At 47.2% G+C, this 18,907-nt stretch overlaps 1 protein-coding gene across 1 annotated transcript in view; it reads left to right on the top strand.

The window, feature by feature from the left end:
- NBEAL1 (neurobeachin like 1) overlaps window positions 1-18,907 on the top strand; it is a 502,828-nt gene that overhangs the window by 401,289 nt on the left and 82,632 nt on the right. Inside the window, 1 exon segment of the mRNA XM_030208867.1 lies at window positions 16,074-16,183. Coding sequence (XP_030064727.1) covers window positions 16,074-16,183 — 110 coding nt within the window.

Below are 18,907 nucleotides of genomic sequence, written 5' to 3'. Positions count from 1 at the left end.
GAGAGATGGCTCCTCCTGACCTACTGGGTCCTTGCAACTGCTGGCTGGGCTGCATTTAGTGCATGAGGGAGTCAGATGGAGGATTTTCACATGCATGCCATGAGCTGAGACTGCTCAGCCACACCACACATGCCGTACCATAAGTAGCATTGCCTGCTTCAAACTTGATCAACACCTGCTCTACATGGCTGCTCATGTTAACAATGATTTTCATATTTCTAAGGGTATGATTTGAATATAGCAGATCACCTGTTCTGAAGGACTGCCTGTCTGCTTCTGATGTTTTCCTTGTGCTTACTAGGCAATGGAAAATGAGTCAAAATTCAAGTGGAGTGGCAACAAGCCAGATAGAAAATGCTGAAGAAAATTAAATCTATGGAAGATAACCTTCAGACCAAAGCAAGTAAAGTAGTTTAAAGTCTACTTCCCATAGAAACCAAATTGATATAAAGATGTCTTACGTGAGTGACATCATTGTAGTAACACCATTTTCTCAGAGGACAAGCAGGCTTCTTGTTCTCGCATGTGAGTCAACATCCACGTTGGCCCAGGAATCGGCATTTTGCAAGCAAAATATAAAAAAAAGTTTTGCCAGTCTTCTGGCGCACGTGCAGTGAGCACCGATTTCATGCCCATCGCACAAACGCGTTCCTCAGTTTTCTTTTCTCCGCGTTGAGGTGTGGTAGAGTTTTTTCTGACGCTTCTCTCAGGCCCGGGAAAGAGTCTTCATTCGTTTAGTGGCTTTTTCCCATCTTTTCTTTTTTTACAAATTCTACAGTTTAAAAAAAATACTTCCCGTTGTTTCTTTATTTTTGCCCTTTTAAAGTTTCCTTTGTTTTTGTGCCCGTTTTTCTTCTAACAGGCACAATTGCGTCTTTTGATTTCGCTGAACCGTTTTTCCTTCCATGTCAAAGACACCCAGTGGTTTCAAAAGTTGTACTCGGTGCAGCCGGACCATCTCAGGTACCGATACCCACGTCTGGTGTATCCAGTTCCTTGGACCCGACCATAGCCCAGCCACTTGTAGTCTGTGTCTTCGTATGAAGAAATGGACCAAAGCATCTCGAAAAGCCCAACGAGAAAAGCTTTTTGGGGCTCAGTCCAGTCCTTCAACATTGGTACTGAGGTCGGCAGCGTTGACATCGACTTTGTGGAAAGCATCGACGTCGGGTGCAGAGGTAATGGCTGCTGAAAGACCTATTCACGCTGGGAGCAGTGAGGCTTCGAGTGGATCTCCACCTGCCTCGAGGCCTCCTGTTATGCAGGCCCCGTCGGACCCGACCCCGAGGAGGCGTGAGGATTCCACATCCTCCTCATCGGTACCAAGGAGTCTCGATGATGGGTGTCGAGCAAAGGCAAAGAAGCCCCGTCATTGTTCTCCTTCGACACACAGTGCCGGGAGCTCCGGGGCGTTGAGGGAATCAGCACCCGAGAAGCGTCGGCACTGAGAGGATCGCTCCCCCTCTATTCAGGAGGTGCCGATGTGTTGGTCTTCTGGCAGCCCGGTACCTGCTCCCGAGCCTCGACAAATTCTTCCACCGGCTCCTCTACCGACCCCGCAGCCTTATCCAACGGCAGCTCTCGATGAGCACATCAGGGCCCTGCTTCCAGAGCTTCTGGAAGGATTGCTGTGCCAGTCTGCTTCGGTGTTGGCGGTGCTTGCACCTTCCATACCATCTGCTGCAGCGGCATCTGGCCCTTTGCCTGTGGTGAAGTCCCCGACCTTGGTGCCGCCTGTCACCCAGGTCGACTCCCCTTCGACGTTGGTGGAGGAAGCTTCGCTGGAGTCCAGGCAGGCGTCGACTTCTCGGCACCTCCATCGAGGACATCGTTCCTCGGCATCAAGGCAGGCTCAGTTTCAGACTGCTCTGAGGGATGTCTTGTCCGATACTGAAGATGAGCGTCCGTGGGAGGAGGAGGAGGATCCCAGGTACTTTTCTTCTGACGATTCCTATGGGATTCCCTCTGAACCTTCCCCTTTACTAGAAAGGAGACTTTCTCCACCGAAGAGTCTATCCTTTACCTCCTTTGTCCGGGAAATGGCTGCGGCTATTCCCTTCCCTATGGAGGTTGAGGATGATCCCAGGGCTGAGATGCTCGAGGTCCTGGACTATCCTTCTCCGCCTAGAGAGGCTGCAACGGCTCCTTTGCATAATGTACTGAAGGAAATCCTTATGCGAAACTGATCATTCCCTCTGTCTAATCCCATGATCTCGAAAAAGACTGAATCCCAATATCGGATCCACGGGGAACCTGGATTGATGAGTTCTCAGCTACCTCACAGTTCCATGGTGGTGGACTCTGCTCTCAAATGAGCCAAGAGCACTAGGGACTATGCCTTGGCGCTCCCAGGCAGAGAATCTAGAACCTTGGACTCTTTGGGAGGAAGGCGTATCAGGCCGCTATGCTTGCTGCCAAAATCCAGACATAACAGCTCTTCACGAGCATCCACTTTTGGAACTCGGTGAGGCAACTGTCTAGCTTGGTTGATGCACTCCCTCCGGAGCAGGCCGAGCCTTTTCGCCAGGTGGTCAGGCAGCAGAAGGTGTGTCGAAAATTCCTGGCCAGGGGTACGTTCGATGCTTTTGATGTAGCATCCAGGATCGCTGCCCAAGGTGTAGTGATGTGCAGACTCTCATGGCTGCGTGTGTCTGACCTGGATGATTCGGTCTAGCAGCGGATGGCGGATGTTCCTTGCCGGGGGGATAACCTTTTTGGTGAGAAAGTAGATCTTGACCAGCTCAAGAAGCACATTGATGCTTTGGATTCTCTCTCACGCCGGGTGTCTTCTTCTACTGCCTCCTCATCTAGGAGGTTTTTTGGAGGGAAGAGGAGTGCTCCCTATTCCTATGCTAGGTGTAGGTACACTTCTGCTTCTCGGCAGCCTGCCCAGGCTCAGTCCCAGCATGCTTGTTCTCGTCAACAGTGTGCGCCAAAGGCCACTGCGGCTCCCCAGCAAAAGCAAGGGACGGGCTTTTGACTGGCTTCAGTTCAGCATAGCCTCAGTAAACGTGTCCATACTGGACGACTTGCCGGTTGGGGGCAGATTAATGTTTTTTTCACCAAAGGTGTGGCCGCTTATAACCTCCGACCGGTGGGTTCTTCAAATTATCCGGTTAGGATACACCCTCAATCTGGACTCCAAGCCTCCAAATTGCCCATCGGGAGCTCAGTCCTACAGCTCCCAGCACAAGCAGGTACTTGCAGAGGAACTCTCCGCCCTTCTACAGGCCCAAGCGGTCGAACCCGTTCCACCAGAGGAAGAAGGGCTGGGATTCTATTCCAGGTACTTCTACTACTACTACTATTTAGCATTTCTATAGCGCTACAAGGCATACGCAACGCTGCACAAACATAGAAGAAAGACAGTCCCTGCTCAAAGAGCTTACAATCTAATAGACAAAAAATAAATAAAGTAGCAAATCAAATCAATTAATGTGAACGGGAAGGAAGACAGGAGGGTAGGTGGAGGCGAGTGGTTACAAGTGGTTACGAGTCAAAAGCAATGTTAAAGAGGTGGGCTTTCAGTCTAGATTTAAAGGTGGCCAAGGATGGGGCAAGACGTAGGGGCTCAGGAAGTTTATTCCAGGCGTAGGGTGCAGCGAGACAGAAGGCGCGAAGTCTGGAGTTGGCAGTAGTGGAGAAGGGAACAGATAAGAAGGATTTATCCATAGAGCGGAGTGCACGGGAAGGGGTTTAGGGAAGGACGAGTGTGGAGAGATACTGGGGAGCAGCAGAGTGAGTACATTTATAGGTTAGTAGAAGAAGTTTGAACAGGATGCGAAAACGGATAGGGAGCCAGTGAAGGGTCTTGAGGAGAGGGGTAGTATGAGTAAAGCGACCCTGGCGGAAGATGAGATGGGCAGCAGAGTTTTGAACCGACTGGAGAGGGGAGAGGTGACTAAGTGGGAGGCCAGCAAAAAGCAGATTGCAGTAGTCTAAACGAGAGGTGACAAGGGTATGGATGAGGGTTTTGGTAGAGTGCTCGGAAAGAAAGGGGCGGATTTTACGGATGTTGTAAAGAAAGAAACGACAGGTCTTGGCAATCTGCTGAATATGAGCAGAGAAGGAGAGAGAAGAGTCAAAGATGACCCCCAAGGTTTCGAGCTGAGGAGACAGGGAGAATGAGAGAGCCATCAACAGAAATAGAAAACGGGAGGAGCGGGGAGGTGGGTTTGGGGGGGAAAATGAGAAGCTCGGTTTTGGTCATATTTAATTTCAGGTGGCGTTGAGACATCCAGACAGCAATGTCAGACAAGCACGCTGAAACTTTGGTTTGGATGCAAGGTGAGATATCAGGGGTAGAAAGGTGCAAAAGAAAACAGGGGGGAAGCGTCCCATCCTAGACCTAAGGGCCCTGAACAAATTTCTTGTCCGAGAAAAGTTCAGGATGGTTTTCCTGGGCACCCTTCTTCCCATGATTTAGGAAAACGATTGCTTATGCTCTCTGGACTTAAAGGATGCTTACACACACATCTTGATACTTCCAGCTCACATTAAATATCTTCTGTTTCGGCTGGGAACACAACACTTTCAGTACAATGTACTACCTTTTGGCCTGGCGTCTGCGCCCAGAGTGTTTACCAAATGCCTAGCTGTAGTCACAGCATCACTAAGCAGACTGGGAGTGCATGTGTTTCCTTATCTCGACTATTGGCTGGTGAAGAGCACCTCGAAGGAGAGTGCGCTGGAGTCCATGCGAATGACTATTCAGGTGCTAGGGCTACTGGGGTTCATCATAAATTATCCCAAGGCCCATCTCACCCCAGTCCAAAAATTGGAGCGCTATTGAACACTCAGGCAGCTCGAGCTTATCTTCCCGCGGCAAGGGCGGACAACCTTCTTTCCCTGGTGTCCATGGCTCGAGCGTCTCAGCGGGTCACGGCTTGGCAGATGTTGAGACTTCTGGGGCACATGGCCTCCACAGTTCATGTCACGCCCATGGCACATCTACATATGAGATCAGCTCAGTGGACTCTAGCTTCCCAGTGGTTTCAAGCTGCGGGGGATCTAGAGAAATTCTCTTCAGTGGTGGACGATTCGATCCAATTTGACCATTCCAAGTTCCTCAGCCACGAAAAGTGATGACGACGGATGCATCTCTCCTGGGGTGGGGTGCTCATGTAGATGGGCTCCACACTCAAGGGAACCTGGTCCTTTCAGGAAAGAGGTCTGCAGATCAACCTCCTGGAATTAAGAGTGATCTGGAACGCTCTAAAGGCTTTCAGAGATCAGCTGTCCAAACAAGTAATCTTAATTCAGACAGACAATCAGGTTGCCATGTTTTATACCAACAAGCAGGGGGGCACCGGATCTCACCCTCTGTGTCAGGAAGCCATCCAGATGTGGCTTTGGGCTCGCCGTCACAGCATGTTTCTCCAAGCCACTTATCTGGCAGGCATAAACAACAGTCTGGTCGACAGGTTGAGCAGGATTATGCAACCTCATGAGTGGTCACTGAACATGGGCATAGTCCGCAAGGTCTTCCGAGCATGGGGCACCCCCTCGGTGGATCTTTTTGCCAGTCAGATCAATCACAACATCCCTCAGTTCTGTTCCAGACTTCAGGCCCATGATGGACTAGCGTCAGATGCCTTTCTCCTACATTGGGGGACAGGCCTTCTGTATGCGTCTCCTCCCATGCCTCTAGTGGGGAAGACTTTGCTGAAACTCAAGCAAGACTGCGGAACCATGATCCTGATTGCACCCTTCTGGCCACGTCAGATTTGGTTCTCTCTTCTTCTGGGGTTGTCCTCCGAAGAACCATGGAGATTGGACTGTTTCCCAACCCTCATCACTCAGAACGACGGGTTGCTTCTACATCCCAACCTCCAGTCTCTGGCTCTCACGGCCTGGATGTTGAGAGCATAGAATTTGCCTCCTTGGGTCTTTCAGAGGGTGTCTCCCGATTCTTGCTTGCTTCCAGAAAAGATTCCACGAAGAAGTGTTATTCTTTCAAATGGAGGAGATTTGCCGTCTGGTGTGACAGCAAGGCCCTAGATCCTCTTTCTTGTCCTACACGGACCCTGCTTGAATACCTTCTACACTTATCAGAGTCTGGCCTCAAACCCAACTCAGTAAGGGTTCATCTTAGTGTGATTAGTGCCTGCCTATCGCCGTGTAGAGGGTAAGCCTATCTCTGGACAGCCTTTAGTTGTTCGCTTCATGAGAGGTTTGCTTTTGTCAAAGCTCCCTGTCAAACCTCCACCAGTGTCATGGGATCTCATCGTCGCTCTCACTCAACTGATGAAAGCTCCTTTTGAACCACTGAATTCCTGCCATCTGAAGTACTTGACCTGGAAGGTCGTTTTCTTGGTGGCTGTTACTTCAGCTCGTAGGGTCAGTGAGCTTCAGGCCTTAGTAGTACATGCACCTTATATCAAATTTCATCACAACAGAGTTGTCCTCTGCACTCACCCTAAGTTCCTGCCAAAGGTGGTGTCGAAGTTCCATCTGAACCTGTCAATTGTCTTGCCAACATTCTTTCCCCGTCCTCATACCCGCCCTGGCGAAAGCAGTTTGCACACATCTTGGACTGCAAGAGAGCATTGGCCTTTTACATGGAGCGGACAAAGCCCTTTAGACAGTCCGCCCAGTTGTTTGTTTCTTTTGATCCCAACAGCAGGGGAGTCGCCAGTTGGCTAGCAGATTGCATTTCCTTCACTTATGCCCAAGCTGGGCTGTCTCTGGAGGGCCATGTCACGCCTCACAATGTTAGAGTCATGGCGGCGTCAGTGGCTCACTTAGCCTCCATTGAGGAGATTTGCAAGGCTGCATCGTGGTCTTCATTCCACACAGTCACATCTCACTACTGCCTTCAGCAGGATACCCGATGCAGCAGTCGGTACTGCAGAATCTGTTCAGGTTTTAGAATCCAACTCCACCCCCCAAGACCCATTTTTGTTCTGTTCCAGACTGCTGTCTCAGTTAGTTGTTTATGGTTTCAGGTCAATCTATGTTATGTCCTCGCCGTTGCGAGGCCCAATTGACCAATGTTCATTGTTTTGAGTGAGCCTGGTTGCTAGGGATACCCCATATGTGAGAACAAGCAGCCTGCTTGTCCTCGGAGAAAGCGAAGATACATACCTGTAGCAGGTATTCTCCGAGGACAGCAGGCTAATTGTTCTCACAAACCTGCCCACCTCCCCTTTGGAGTTGATTTGTTTCTTTTTACGCTTTTGATTTAACTGAGGAATGCACTCGCGCGACGGGCGGGAAATCACACTTAGGGTTACCATATGTTCGGTCCTCTTTTTGAGGACATAACCGGGCGGGTTTGCCAGCCTGCCCGTTTTTCCGGATTTCCGGACGAACGGGCAGGCTGGTGGGCGGGCCTAATGGTGTCCTATCCCATCCTCCCCTCCCCTTACTTACTCTACTGCCCTGGTGGTCTAGTGACCTCTTCGGGGCAGGGAAGAGACCCCTCTTTCCTGCCCGGAGCGCTGGCCTGCATCCTGTACCCCTTGCAATGCTGAGTGCTGATGGTCCTGGCGCCGATTCAAAATGGCCATCAAGAGTTGAAGCGGCCTCGTGAGACTTCATTGCAAGGGGAACAGGATGCAGGGCATCGCTCGAAGCAAGAAAGAGGGGGCTCTTTCCTGCCCCAAAGAGGTCACTAGACCACCAGGGCAGTAGAGTAAGGGGAGGGGAGGACACCCTTAGTGGGTGTGACGGGGGGGTGAAAGGGATGGGGTGATATGTGACAGGGTGGGGTGGGGGCATATGTCCTCTTTTTTTTGGGGGGGGGGGACCAAATATGGTAATCCTACTCTCACACTCAAACTTCAGGATAGCGTGGAGATCCCAGGATCCCTTACTCTCTCCTTGCTGGCACAGCCACATCTCCAGCAGCTTCTCGGTGCCTTAAAAAAGCTGGAAGCTTGGAGGGGGGGCTGGGATTCCCTGCCTAGACGTTAGTCCCGTTGGTGATAAGAGGTGGTTCCCCCTGAGGAAGAGCTACAAAATGCGGTCTCACATTGGGGAATTTTGGAGTATGCCAACTATGTGGGTTTAATTTACCTATCCCTGGAAGCCTCCCACTTACCTGAAGCATTCTTTGGCTGCCTTTAATTCAAAGGTTTGACTGTGTGCAGGAGGATCACAGAAGATTTGTGTGACTGCAATTCCCAGTGTTTCTCTGTGGTTTTTTTATCACAGGGATAAGAACAGTGGCTTTATATTGCAGTGGAGTTTTTTTTCTTCCGTCACTTGGGAACTTGTTGGATACAAAGATCAGCAATGTTCAATATCTGCTACAATTATTAAGAACTGGGTTTTGTGTGCCCTTGTGTTTTTTTAGGGCTCACTGACTGATCTTTATTGAGATTGTGCTCTGATGATACACAGAGACTGAAGAAACTGCAATTTAGGGTTTATGTTCAATGTTCTTTGTGGGATTTACATATGTGATCAGGGTATAAGTCTGGTGTGGATGGCAGTGAGAGTGAGTTACAGGGATACTGTTTGGTAATTATTTTAATGCACTGGTTTGTTTTCACTAATAAAGATTTTGTAATTTATATAGAACAGGAGTAATGTTTGTTGTAAATCTATTTTATTGACAGCAATTACAAATACTGCCAGAAAACAATCAAATAAAAACAAAGAATGCTGTCACAGATTTTCAATTTTCTCCCCATCCTCCTATCTCCCTAACTTCCCCCAACCTATCCCATCATTCCACTCCTCCCCCAACCCCAATTTTAGTACTATCCCAAAATATGGGACTGGACAGCTCCTTGTGACTCTGGGCAAGTCACTTAACCCTCCATTGCCCCTGGTACAAAATAAGTACCTGAATATTTGTAAACCGCTTTGAATGTAGTTGCAAAAAAATATTCCCCCCCCCACCCCCACCTGTCATAACCAGCCCACACCTCCCAGATAACATAATAAGCCACCCATCTCGATCGAACTAAGATAGGCCTATATAAGAGACAAAAAGATCATAGAACACATTCTGCTGTGCCCTGAAAAAATATACAAAATAAAGTGAGCACAAAAAGAAGGGACCAAACAAGTATAACTACTAGCAAGTTTAAAGCTCACAGAAGTAGCATCTCCAGTGCCCATTCTGGGTGGGGCAGATTGCAGAAAAGTTTGCACTGCCTCCACAGTAGTAAAAAAAAATGAGCCTTGCCATCATACTTAATCTGAAGTCGAACTGTATAAAGCAAAGCTCACAGAATCTTTCAAAGATATAGTTCAGAACACTGGGGAGCAAAAGCTTTCTGAGCACTGCGCACTTTAGCAGTGTAGTCCTGAAAACGTAAAACTTTCCTATTTTCAAACTCCAAATGTTGTCCACCACGCAAGGCTTGCATTATAACTTATGTGCTAAGTGCTCCACATGAAATACAACCACCCTAGGCCGCACAAGTACGCCAGTTGCAGAGCCTGTCTGATGAGCCCATTCTATTTTAAATGGAACATCAAAAGAGGTCAAATGTAGTGGAATCAAGTCTCTCTAAAGTCTTCACCAAAACGTCATTCTTCAAGGAGCCACCAAACGCAAATTTTGGTGCCGGGTTCTGCCCTCCAAATCATCCACTTTGCGCTCCATCTGCTAAAAACTGAGGTGAAGCTCTGATCCATTTCCTTCTGTGTGTTCTGAGCCCCATCCTCCAGCGCACGCACTTGATGTTGCTGCTGTGCATCAAACTAGAGCCATTCTATTGAAATGATCGTGAGCATCTTCAGTTCTGTCTGTAATTGCAGCAGTTTAGTATCCAGCGCAGCTTCCACCACTGCCCGCACCTCCCACACAATCTCCTTAATCCATGCGGAACTGACCAATGGACTCGGCAGGGTCGATAAAGCTGCCATCTTAGCTTCCACTTCCCGTGATTTCTCCAGAGCCCTGTGGGTCAATCTCAACACCATACAAAGTCAAAACAACTCAAAACCATCCCTTCTTCAAGCCAACCAGCACAGCAGAGAATAATTAAACTTTAAGAATTGTCTCTTGCAAAAAAAGTAAGTCAGATTAGGTGACAAATTTGGTGGGGAGTCTGAGGAGCCGAACAGGAAGCCTCCGCTCCTGCTGTAGGTATCCCCCACACCCTCTTCTTAGTCTCCTCCTTTTCACCTCTCATCTACCTACTAGTTTTTCCCACCTCCCTCTTGTCCCCTCTCCAGTTCTCTCATTGCTCCTTCTGTCTCTTTTTCCCCAGTCTCCTATCTCCCCCATCGTTCACCCACTCCCTAGTCTTTCATTTCCATCCTCTGTACTCACCTTCTCATCCCTTCACCATCTCTAGCAATCCCTGTCTCTCCTTCCTTCCCTTTCCTCTAATCCATTCTTCTATTCTAACCCCATTTCTACCCTCACGCAACCCCTTCCCCTTATTTCACCCTTTCTCCACTCTTCATTCGCTTTCTCTTACTCCTCATTTCACACCCTCACTCAGTCTCCCAACCCAACCACACATCCCCACTCATACTTACCAACTGCCAGGTCCTCACTATTCTCTCAGAACTTCCTCTTCATCTCTCCCATCCATAATTCCTGTTCTGCCACTTCCCCTCCCCCTAACATTCTCCCAGTCAATTTCTGCTCTGTTCCTTTAACACCCCCTCCCCCCCCGCACACACGCACACCCTTGAGTCCCATTCATCTTCTGCTCTTTCCAGGGTTTCTGCTCCATTTGATTTATTTTAATTATTTATTTATAATCCTCCCTTATCCAGAATGGAGAATAATAAAACTTACATAAAATACATATAAATGATATGAAAACAAAACTGTGAAACATAAGGTAGCAGAAGAGAGGTTTCCAAAAGTACATAAGCAAAGACAGCAAATAAGAAAAAGAGCACAAGTGGGTCTTCCTCGAACAATCGAGAATCCTTTATTAAATTGACCTGATACGGGCTGTGTTTTGGCATTTCTGCGCCTGCCTCAGGGGTCAGTGTGAAGGAGTACTCTTGAAAGAAACACAATGAGTATAATAATGTTCTTTAAACAACATTGCAAATAAAATCAAGCAAGAAACATCTGAAAGCACCTTAGTGCATGTTCCGTGTTTGTTTGCTCTGGCGCAGAAAATGAATCCAGCAAGGATGCAGGCAACAAATACTAAACAATCCGCATTTCAAGATTATTTTCTTGATATATATTTGAAAATCAAATATTTAAAGTAAAAAAAAAAAAAAAAAAAAGATCACAAGCCATCGCAGACCATAATGGCTGCGATGTACCACTCTTTGTAGATAAGTAGAAGAAGATTGATAAAGCACACAATGTATCAACAATAACCATTTAAATTTAACACAATATGCCACTGGCAGCCATTGCAATCTCTTCAAGTAAGCGGTGATATTTTCAAACCTTGATATGCAGTACAACTACTGCACTGCAGAATCACTATCTGAAGCGATTGGGTGCATCCAATAATCTGAAACACTTAGAATCATCACTTGTAGTACCTTCATAAAATCTATTCTTGGCAATAGAGGCCACACCTTAGTCACTAAACGCAGTTTGAAATAAGACATTTCACATTTCTTCTCTGTCCGTGTCCACCATCATTCCCTCTGTGTCCTGTCCCTATCCCTCCTCCATGTTCAGTTTCTTCACTTTGTCCCTATCACCCCTGTGTGTCCCTCCTCATAGCTCCCTCTCTTCTCTTTCTCCTGCACCAGGGAGGAGGGTAGGTGGATATTGCTGAGCCCAAAGTGGGTGGGCCTGTGGCTATGCCACTGTTGGGAGCGATATTTTTTTTAAAAACCCGAACAAATGGTTACAATCCCCCCCCCCCCCCCCTCCTCCCGATTTAGGAAAACTGCCCAGACACCCGGACATATCATACTTATTATTCTGCATCTCCATTCCTATTTAGGGACAAAAGGGAGGAGTGTGGACCTGGATCAGAGGAAAGAAAGATTGCTCTTGGAACCTGATCAAAACAAGATCTTTGGTTTCAGCCAAAACCAAATCTGCGACCAAAATTGGCTGCTAGGTTTCAACCGAATCCGAAAACAAAACTGGCCCCTCCTCTGAACAGCTGCCACGCCCTCTCCCCCATCCAACCGAAAAGAGCCCCCACCCTACCCCCTGATAGCAGTCCCCTCATGGGCCTACCTTTTCATTAGTGGGTGTAGGCAATCCTCACTTGCTCCTGTGCACGGCTGGCTACCTTTTCAAAATGACTTCTGGGACTTTCAGTGGCAGCCGTTTTGAGATTGGATCCGGCATAGGTAGGAGCAATCCTCAGTCGCTCCTGCCTGTACTGGTTCCAATCTCAAAATGACTTCCTTTTAGAATTCAGGTCAAAGTTCAGCATTCTTTCTCAAATATTTAAGACTTGGTAAAGGAGATTATCAATTATCTGGTTTTGATGCTTTTCAAAAGATGGTATAGCAAATGTTTTAATAAACATAAACAAACATAAGTAAGTCAGTTCATCCAGTATAATCCCAATTGTTTTATCTTCCTCCCTTGTCCTCGATTTGTTTTTCCTCTACAAGGAGTAGTGCTTTCAGATATTTGGGACCTTTCTTCTAAAACAGTTTTCTGTAACATCTGAGAAACCACTACTATCTCTGGGGCCCATTTACCAAGCAGTGTGGTAGGGCTAACGCGTGGGTAGCATACCAAATTGGCACCATCTCCGAGTTGCAGTCATCTACCGCCCCCCTGATAAGTCCCTCCCTTCCTTCCTTACTGATTTCGATGCCTGGCTCTCCGTTTTTCTGGAGCCCTCATCCCCATCCCTCATTCTTGGTGACTTCAACATACACACCGATAACCCAACCTACTCATACGCTTCTCAATTCCTCACCCTAACTTCCTCCTTCAACCTCCAACTGAGCTCCACCACCCCTACTCACAAATCTGGACACTGTCTTGATCTCGTCCTCTCCTCTACCTGCTCGCCCTCTAATCTCTGCGTCTCTACTCTTCCCATTTCTGACCATCACCTGATCACATTCACACTTCATCACCCTCCCCATCAGTCCCGCCCAACACTAACCACGACCTCCAGGAATCTCCAGGCTGTTAACCCCCCCCCCCCCCCCCCCCCCACCTTATCCGCTAGTATCTCCGATCTCCTCCCGTCCATCACGTCCTCCGAGTTCGTCGACAAGGCTGTTTCCAAGTACAATGCCACTCTCTCCTCCACCCTAGACACCCTTGCACCATCTGTTTCCCGTCCCACAAGGCGCACTAATCCCCAGCCCTGGCTTAACCCTTGCACCCGTTACCTTCGCTCCTGCTCCTGATCGGCTGAACGCCTATGGAGGAAATCTCGCACCCATACTGACTTCATTCACTACAAATTCATGCTATCCTCCTTCCAGTCCTCCCTATTCCTTGCCAAACAGGACTACTACACTCACTTGACTAACTCCCTCAGCTCTAACCCTCGTCGTCTCTTCGCCACCCTCAACTCCCTCCTCAAAGTGCCCTCCGCTCCCACCCCCCCCCCCCTCACTCTCTCCTCAATCACTAGCTGACTACTTCCGCGACAAGGTCCAGAAGATCAACCTCGAATTCACCACTAAACCTTCTTCTCCTCTTCTTCCTATCACCCACTCCCTCAACCAATCAATCCAGGCCTCCTTCTCCTCCTTTCCTGATATCACTGAAGAGGAAACCGCCCATCTTCTCTCCTCCTCGAAATCTACCACCTGTTCCTCAGACCCCATCCCCACCAACTTACTTATCACCATCTCTTCTACTATCACCCCTCCCATCTGTCATATCCTCAACCTCTCTCTCTCCACCGAGACTGTCCCTGACACCTTCAAGCATACTGTTGTCACACCTCTCCTCAAAAAACCTTCACTTGACCCTACGTGTCCCTCCAACTACCGCCCCATCTCCCTCCTACCCTTCCTCTCCAAAATACTTGAACGCACCGTTCACAGCCGTTGCATTGATTTTCCTCGGCCTCTCATACCATATACCATCCTTGAGCCGCTTCAATCTGGCTTTCGCCCACTTCACTCGACAGAAACGGCATTATCCAAAGTCTGTAAGGACCTGTTTCTCACCAAATCCAAAGGTCATTACTCCATCCTCATTCTCCTCAGACCTATCCGCCGCTTTTGACACTGTCAATCACAACTTACTTCTTGACACACTGGTCCTCTTTTGGGTTCCAGGGCGCTGTCCTCTCCTGGTTCTCCTCTTATCTCTCCCATCGTACCTTCAGAGTACACTCTCATGGCTCTTCCTCCACCCCTATCCCCTCTCTGTTGGAGTCCCTCAGGGTTCTATCCTTGGACCCCTTCTTTCTCTATCTACACCTCTTCCCTGGGCTCCCTGATCTCGTCTCATGGCTTCCAGTATCATCTTTATGCCGACGCACCCAGCTTTATCTCTCCACACCTGACATCACTGCGGAAACCCAGGCCAAAGTATCGGCCTGCTTATCCGACATTGCTGGCTGGATGTCCAACCGCCACCTGAAACTGAACATGGCCAAGACCGAACTTCTTGTCTTCCCACCCAAACCCACTTCTCCTCTACCTCCACTCTCTATCTCAGTTGATAACACCCTCATCGTCCCCGTCTCATCTGCCCGCAACCTCTGTGTCATCTTCGACTCCTCCCTCTCCTTCTCTGCGCACATCCAGCAGTTAGCCAAGACCTGTCGCTTCTTCCTCTATAACATTAGCAAAATCCACCCTTTCCTCTCTGAGCACACCACCCGAACTCTCATCCACTCTCTCGTTACCTCTCGCCTTGACTACTGCAACCTACTCCTCACTGGTCTCCCACTTAGCCACCTATCCCCCCTTCAGTCCGTTCAGAACTCTGCTGCACGTCTTATCTTCTGCCTGAACCGATACACTCACATCACCCCTCTCCTCAAGTCACTTCATTGGCTTCCGATCAGGTACCGCATTCAATTCAAGCTTCTGCTACTAACCTACAAATGTACTCGATCTGCAGCCCCTCCTTACCTCTCAACCCTCATCTCCCCTTACGTTCCTACCCATAACCTTCGCTCTCAAGACAAATCCCTCCTTTTAGTACCCTTCTCCACCACCGCCAACTCCAGGCTCTGCCCTTTCTGCCTCGCCTCACCCCACGCGTGGAACAAACTCCCCGAGCCCATACGTCAGGCCCCCTCCCTCCCCATCTTCAAATCTCTGCTTAAAGCCCACCTCTTCAATGTCGCCTTCGGCACCTAGCCTCTACACCTCTACCCAGGAAATCTAGACTGCACAACTTGACATTTCGTTCTTTAGATTGTAAGCTCCTTTGAGCAGGGACCGTCCTTCTTTGTTTATGTTGTACAGCGCTGCGTAACCCTAGTAGCGCTCTAGAAATGTTAAGTAGTAGTGGTATTGCAGGCACCTGGTAGTAATTATGAAGTTGGCACGTGCTGTTTCCCGTGGTAGAAAATAATTTTCTATTTTCTACCACGGGGGGTGTTCCTAGCAGTAATCTGCAGTGCGGCCACATGAGTAACACATGAGCCCTTACTGCTAGGTCAGTCGATGGCGGTAAGGGCTCAGGTAGTAAATAGCTACATGCTACTTTTAATTTTAGTACACAACCATTTACTGCCCCATTAAAAAAAAAAAAAGCCCTTTTCCCCAGCTGCAGTAACAAATGGCCAGGGTGCATGCCAATTTCACATGTCATACTTTCTCAGGCCACTTTTTACCGCAGCTTAGTAAAAGGGCCAATCTGCCAAGAGGTTAATCCTAGAAGCTTCACGTTTTGTTTGTAAGAATTTATAAAACATTAACTGAAGCATTTGGCTGCATTTTCAGGTGAAAAGTATGCAGGTTAAGAGTGAAAAGTAGGTATGGGATGTTGAAAATAACATCCCCTTTGTCCCAAGTCTCACTTCTTTCACCATGGGGGTAAGTATGTATGGTGTCAGCAGTGCACATATTTCCCCCCACTAAGGTCCCAGGATAATTTTTAAAAGGCGCTTTTTTTTTTTTTTTTGCTCGTATAGAACTTCATTTACCTGTGGAAGTCCCTTAGAAAAGTGCCCTAAATATTGCTTGCTGATTTTTCTTTTCTGTTAATGTAAAAAGAAATATTCTCCCTTTCTGTTTCTGATAACCAAACATTGAAAATTCTATTACTTGATTTAATTTCACAGAATTTGACTTGGGACGTTTACAGATATCCAAAGAAGTAGTTGATGATGTTATTCTCCCCAAATGGGCTAAGTCTCCTGAAGATTTCATCTATAAGCACAGGAAAGCATTGGTAAGACCTGAGAATTTTGTTCTTGCTTTTGCCAGCAGAAAACAAATGCATGGTGTATTCACTTCCATGATTTATGTCAGACCACATTCACTAGCAAGGAAATTCAACCACAATCAAATACAAAAGTTGGGTAAGATTTTTTTTCGCCTCTAGCTCTTTAGCTTTTGCATTCACTCATTTTAGATCTATGATGCATACTGTAGCCTGTTAAAATAGGATAGAGGTTAGTCTTTACCTCCTATAATACTAAAATTAGATAGGAACTGGGGTGGAGAAGAGAGTGTTGTTTCACGGTGAGCAAGCCAGTTCTTGGGTTTTATCTCTGTGGGATCCTTACTTTTGTGAGAGGTTACATTTTCTTAGAGCAGCAAATTTATATATGGATTTGGCTTTTAAATTTAATTGTTCAACTGTTTTTTTTTTTTTTTTTTTTTGTTTCAATAATTTTTATTGTTAAACAACAGAATAAACATTACTTCCTTAATTCACAGTAGACATTTGACTATTTCTTCTTTGATATACAATTCTATACTTCTCTCACTTTACACCTTCTCTTTTGTCCATCAACTGTAAATCTGTAATTGAACATTGACAAACTTTAATTTTTCATTTCCCCCCCCCCCCCCACCCCTACCCCTCCCCCCCCACCCCCCCATCAAACGCCTATTACTAACTCACTTGGGTCATTGCTCTAATATGTGTCCAGAGTTCATCTTGCCTGTTATAAATTCCCAACCGTTTATCAGTTAATTTCTCCATCTCCTCAATTAGAGAAAGTTTTAGAGTCCAGTCTTGCTCTGTTGGTGCCGCTTGCTGTTTCCACAACCGAGCAATGACACTCTTTGCAGCTGTCAAGCACATCCTCTTCAAACGTCTTTGCCATTTGACTCCTCGTCTGTTCCCCAGGCACAGCAGGCACCATTGAGGCTCACACAAAAAGTTTTTGCCTGTATGGGCAGTTATCTTTGCCGTTATAGATTGCCAATACATTTGTAATTTCCCACAGGACCACCAGATATGCAAAAAAGTTCCCACATCTGTTAAACATCTCCAACAATACTGGGAGGCCCCTGGAAACATCATATGTAGTCTATATGGGGTAAAATACCATCTCGAGAGTACCTTGAAGGCGTTTTCTTTCAATAACACGCATGTTGATGCTTTATTGACCTCCGAGATAATGGCCTTCCATTCATGAACTGTCAATTCCTTTTCCAAATCTCTTTCCCATTTAGTCATATATAAACATTTTTCAAAACTCCCTCCCCTTATAAATTTATATAACCGGGATATAACTCCCTTCATTGTTCCCAGTGAGCCCCACATGTTTTCTAAGACTTCATAGTCCTCTGGATCGTTTCTCAACCATCCTTGTGTGTAAATGTAATGTTGGACCTGTAAGTAGAAGAATCTGTCCCTGTCCATAACCCCATAGTCTTCCTTGAGTTCTGTGAACAATCTCATTTTCCCATCTTCCAATAAATCTCGAAACCTCAATATGCCCCTCTCAGCCCACCTCTTTGCTACCGGATTTCCCAACCCCACTCTAAAAGTAGGTTCCCCTTGAATATACGCGTATGTAGATGTTTTTCTAGTTTTCCAGAAGCGTGTCCTAAGGGAACCCCATAGTGCCAACAAGTGCCCAACAAACGGATTGGTAGTAAGCCTGCCAATAGTAGGATAAGCAGAAGGTGCCCATATTACTGACTGCAGGCTATGCTGCTCCACCATCTCCTGATCCATGTGTGCCACCACTGACCATTTCTCCTGACCCCACAGGGATATAAGTTTCATTTGTGCTGCCCAGTAATACCATTCGAGGTTTGGAACCCCTCTCCCACCCAACTCTGTCGAACGCCAGAGCAGCTTCCTGCTAAGCCTGGGGGCCTTGCCTCCCCAAACAAACTTCACTATAGCCTGTTGTAGGGTTCTCAGTTCCCTCCCAGGGATTGCTACCGGTAATGTTTGAAACAAGAACAAAAGTCTGGGCAATACATTCATCCTAATCGATGCTATCCTGCCCCACCATGACAACCACTTTCCCGTCCAACCCTCCATGTCTTTGCGTATTTGCCGGAATAACGGTATATAATTTAGCTGATATATCTGAGAAATCTGAGCTGGTATTTGGACTCCTAAATATTTAATTTTATCCCTCCTTAATTTAAAAGGAAAGTTTCGAGAGAGCTCCTCCATCCTAGGTTGTGCTATGGATACCCCAATCATGTCAGATTTATCATAGTTTATCTGAAAACCCGAGAGCCTACCAAACTCCTTCAGTTCTGCCATCAATATAGGAAGATGCAGCCCCGGGTTATTTACAAAAAATAAGACATCATCAGCAAATAATGCCAATTTGTGTTCAGAGCCACCTATCATTATTCCTGGAATGTCAACCGATTCACGCACCCTCTGTGCTAAGGGCTCAATCGAGAGTGCGAACAGTAACGGTGACAGTGGACACCCCTGTCTGGTACCCCGTTCAATCTGGAAAACAGATGTATACCCCCCATTTACTTTGATTCTTGCCACTGGTTTCTCATATAGTCGTTGTATCCATCCTATCAAACCCTGACCAAACCCTAGATGTTCTAGAACTTCCCATAAATAAGGCCAGTCCACCCTGTCAAACGCTTTATCTGCGTCCGTACTCAAAAGGGCCACTGGAATCCCCCTCTGTTGGGCTACCCACATAACATGTAAGGTGCGTCTAATATTATCCGC

The sequence above is a fragment of the Microcaecilia unicolor genome, chromosome 7 (genome assembly GCF_901765095.1).
Source record: "Microcaecilia unicolor chromosome 7, aMicUni1.1, whole genome shotgun sequence".
NCBI lineage: Eukaryota > Metazoa > Chordata > Amphibia > Gymnophiona > Siphonopidae > Microcaecilia > Microcaecilia unicolor.
Note: the sequence above shows the minus strand (reverse complement) of the source record. Positions and strands in the feature narration are given on the sequence as shown.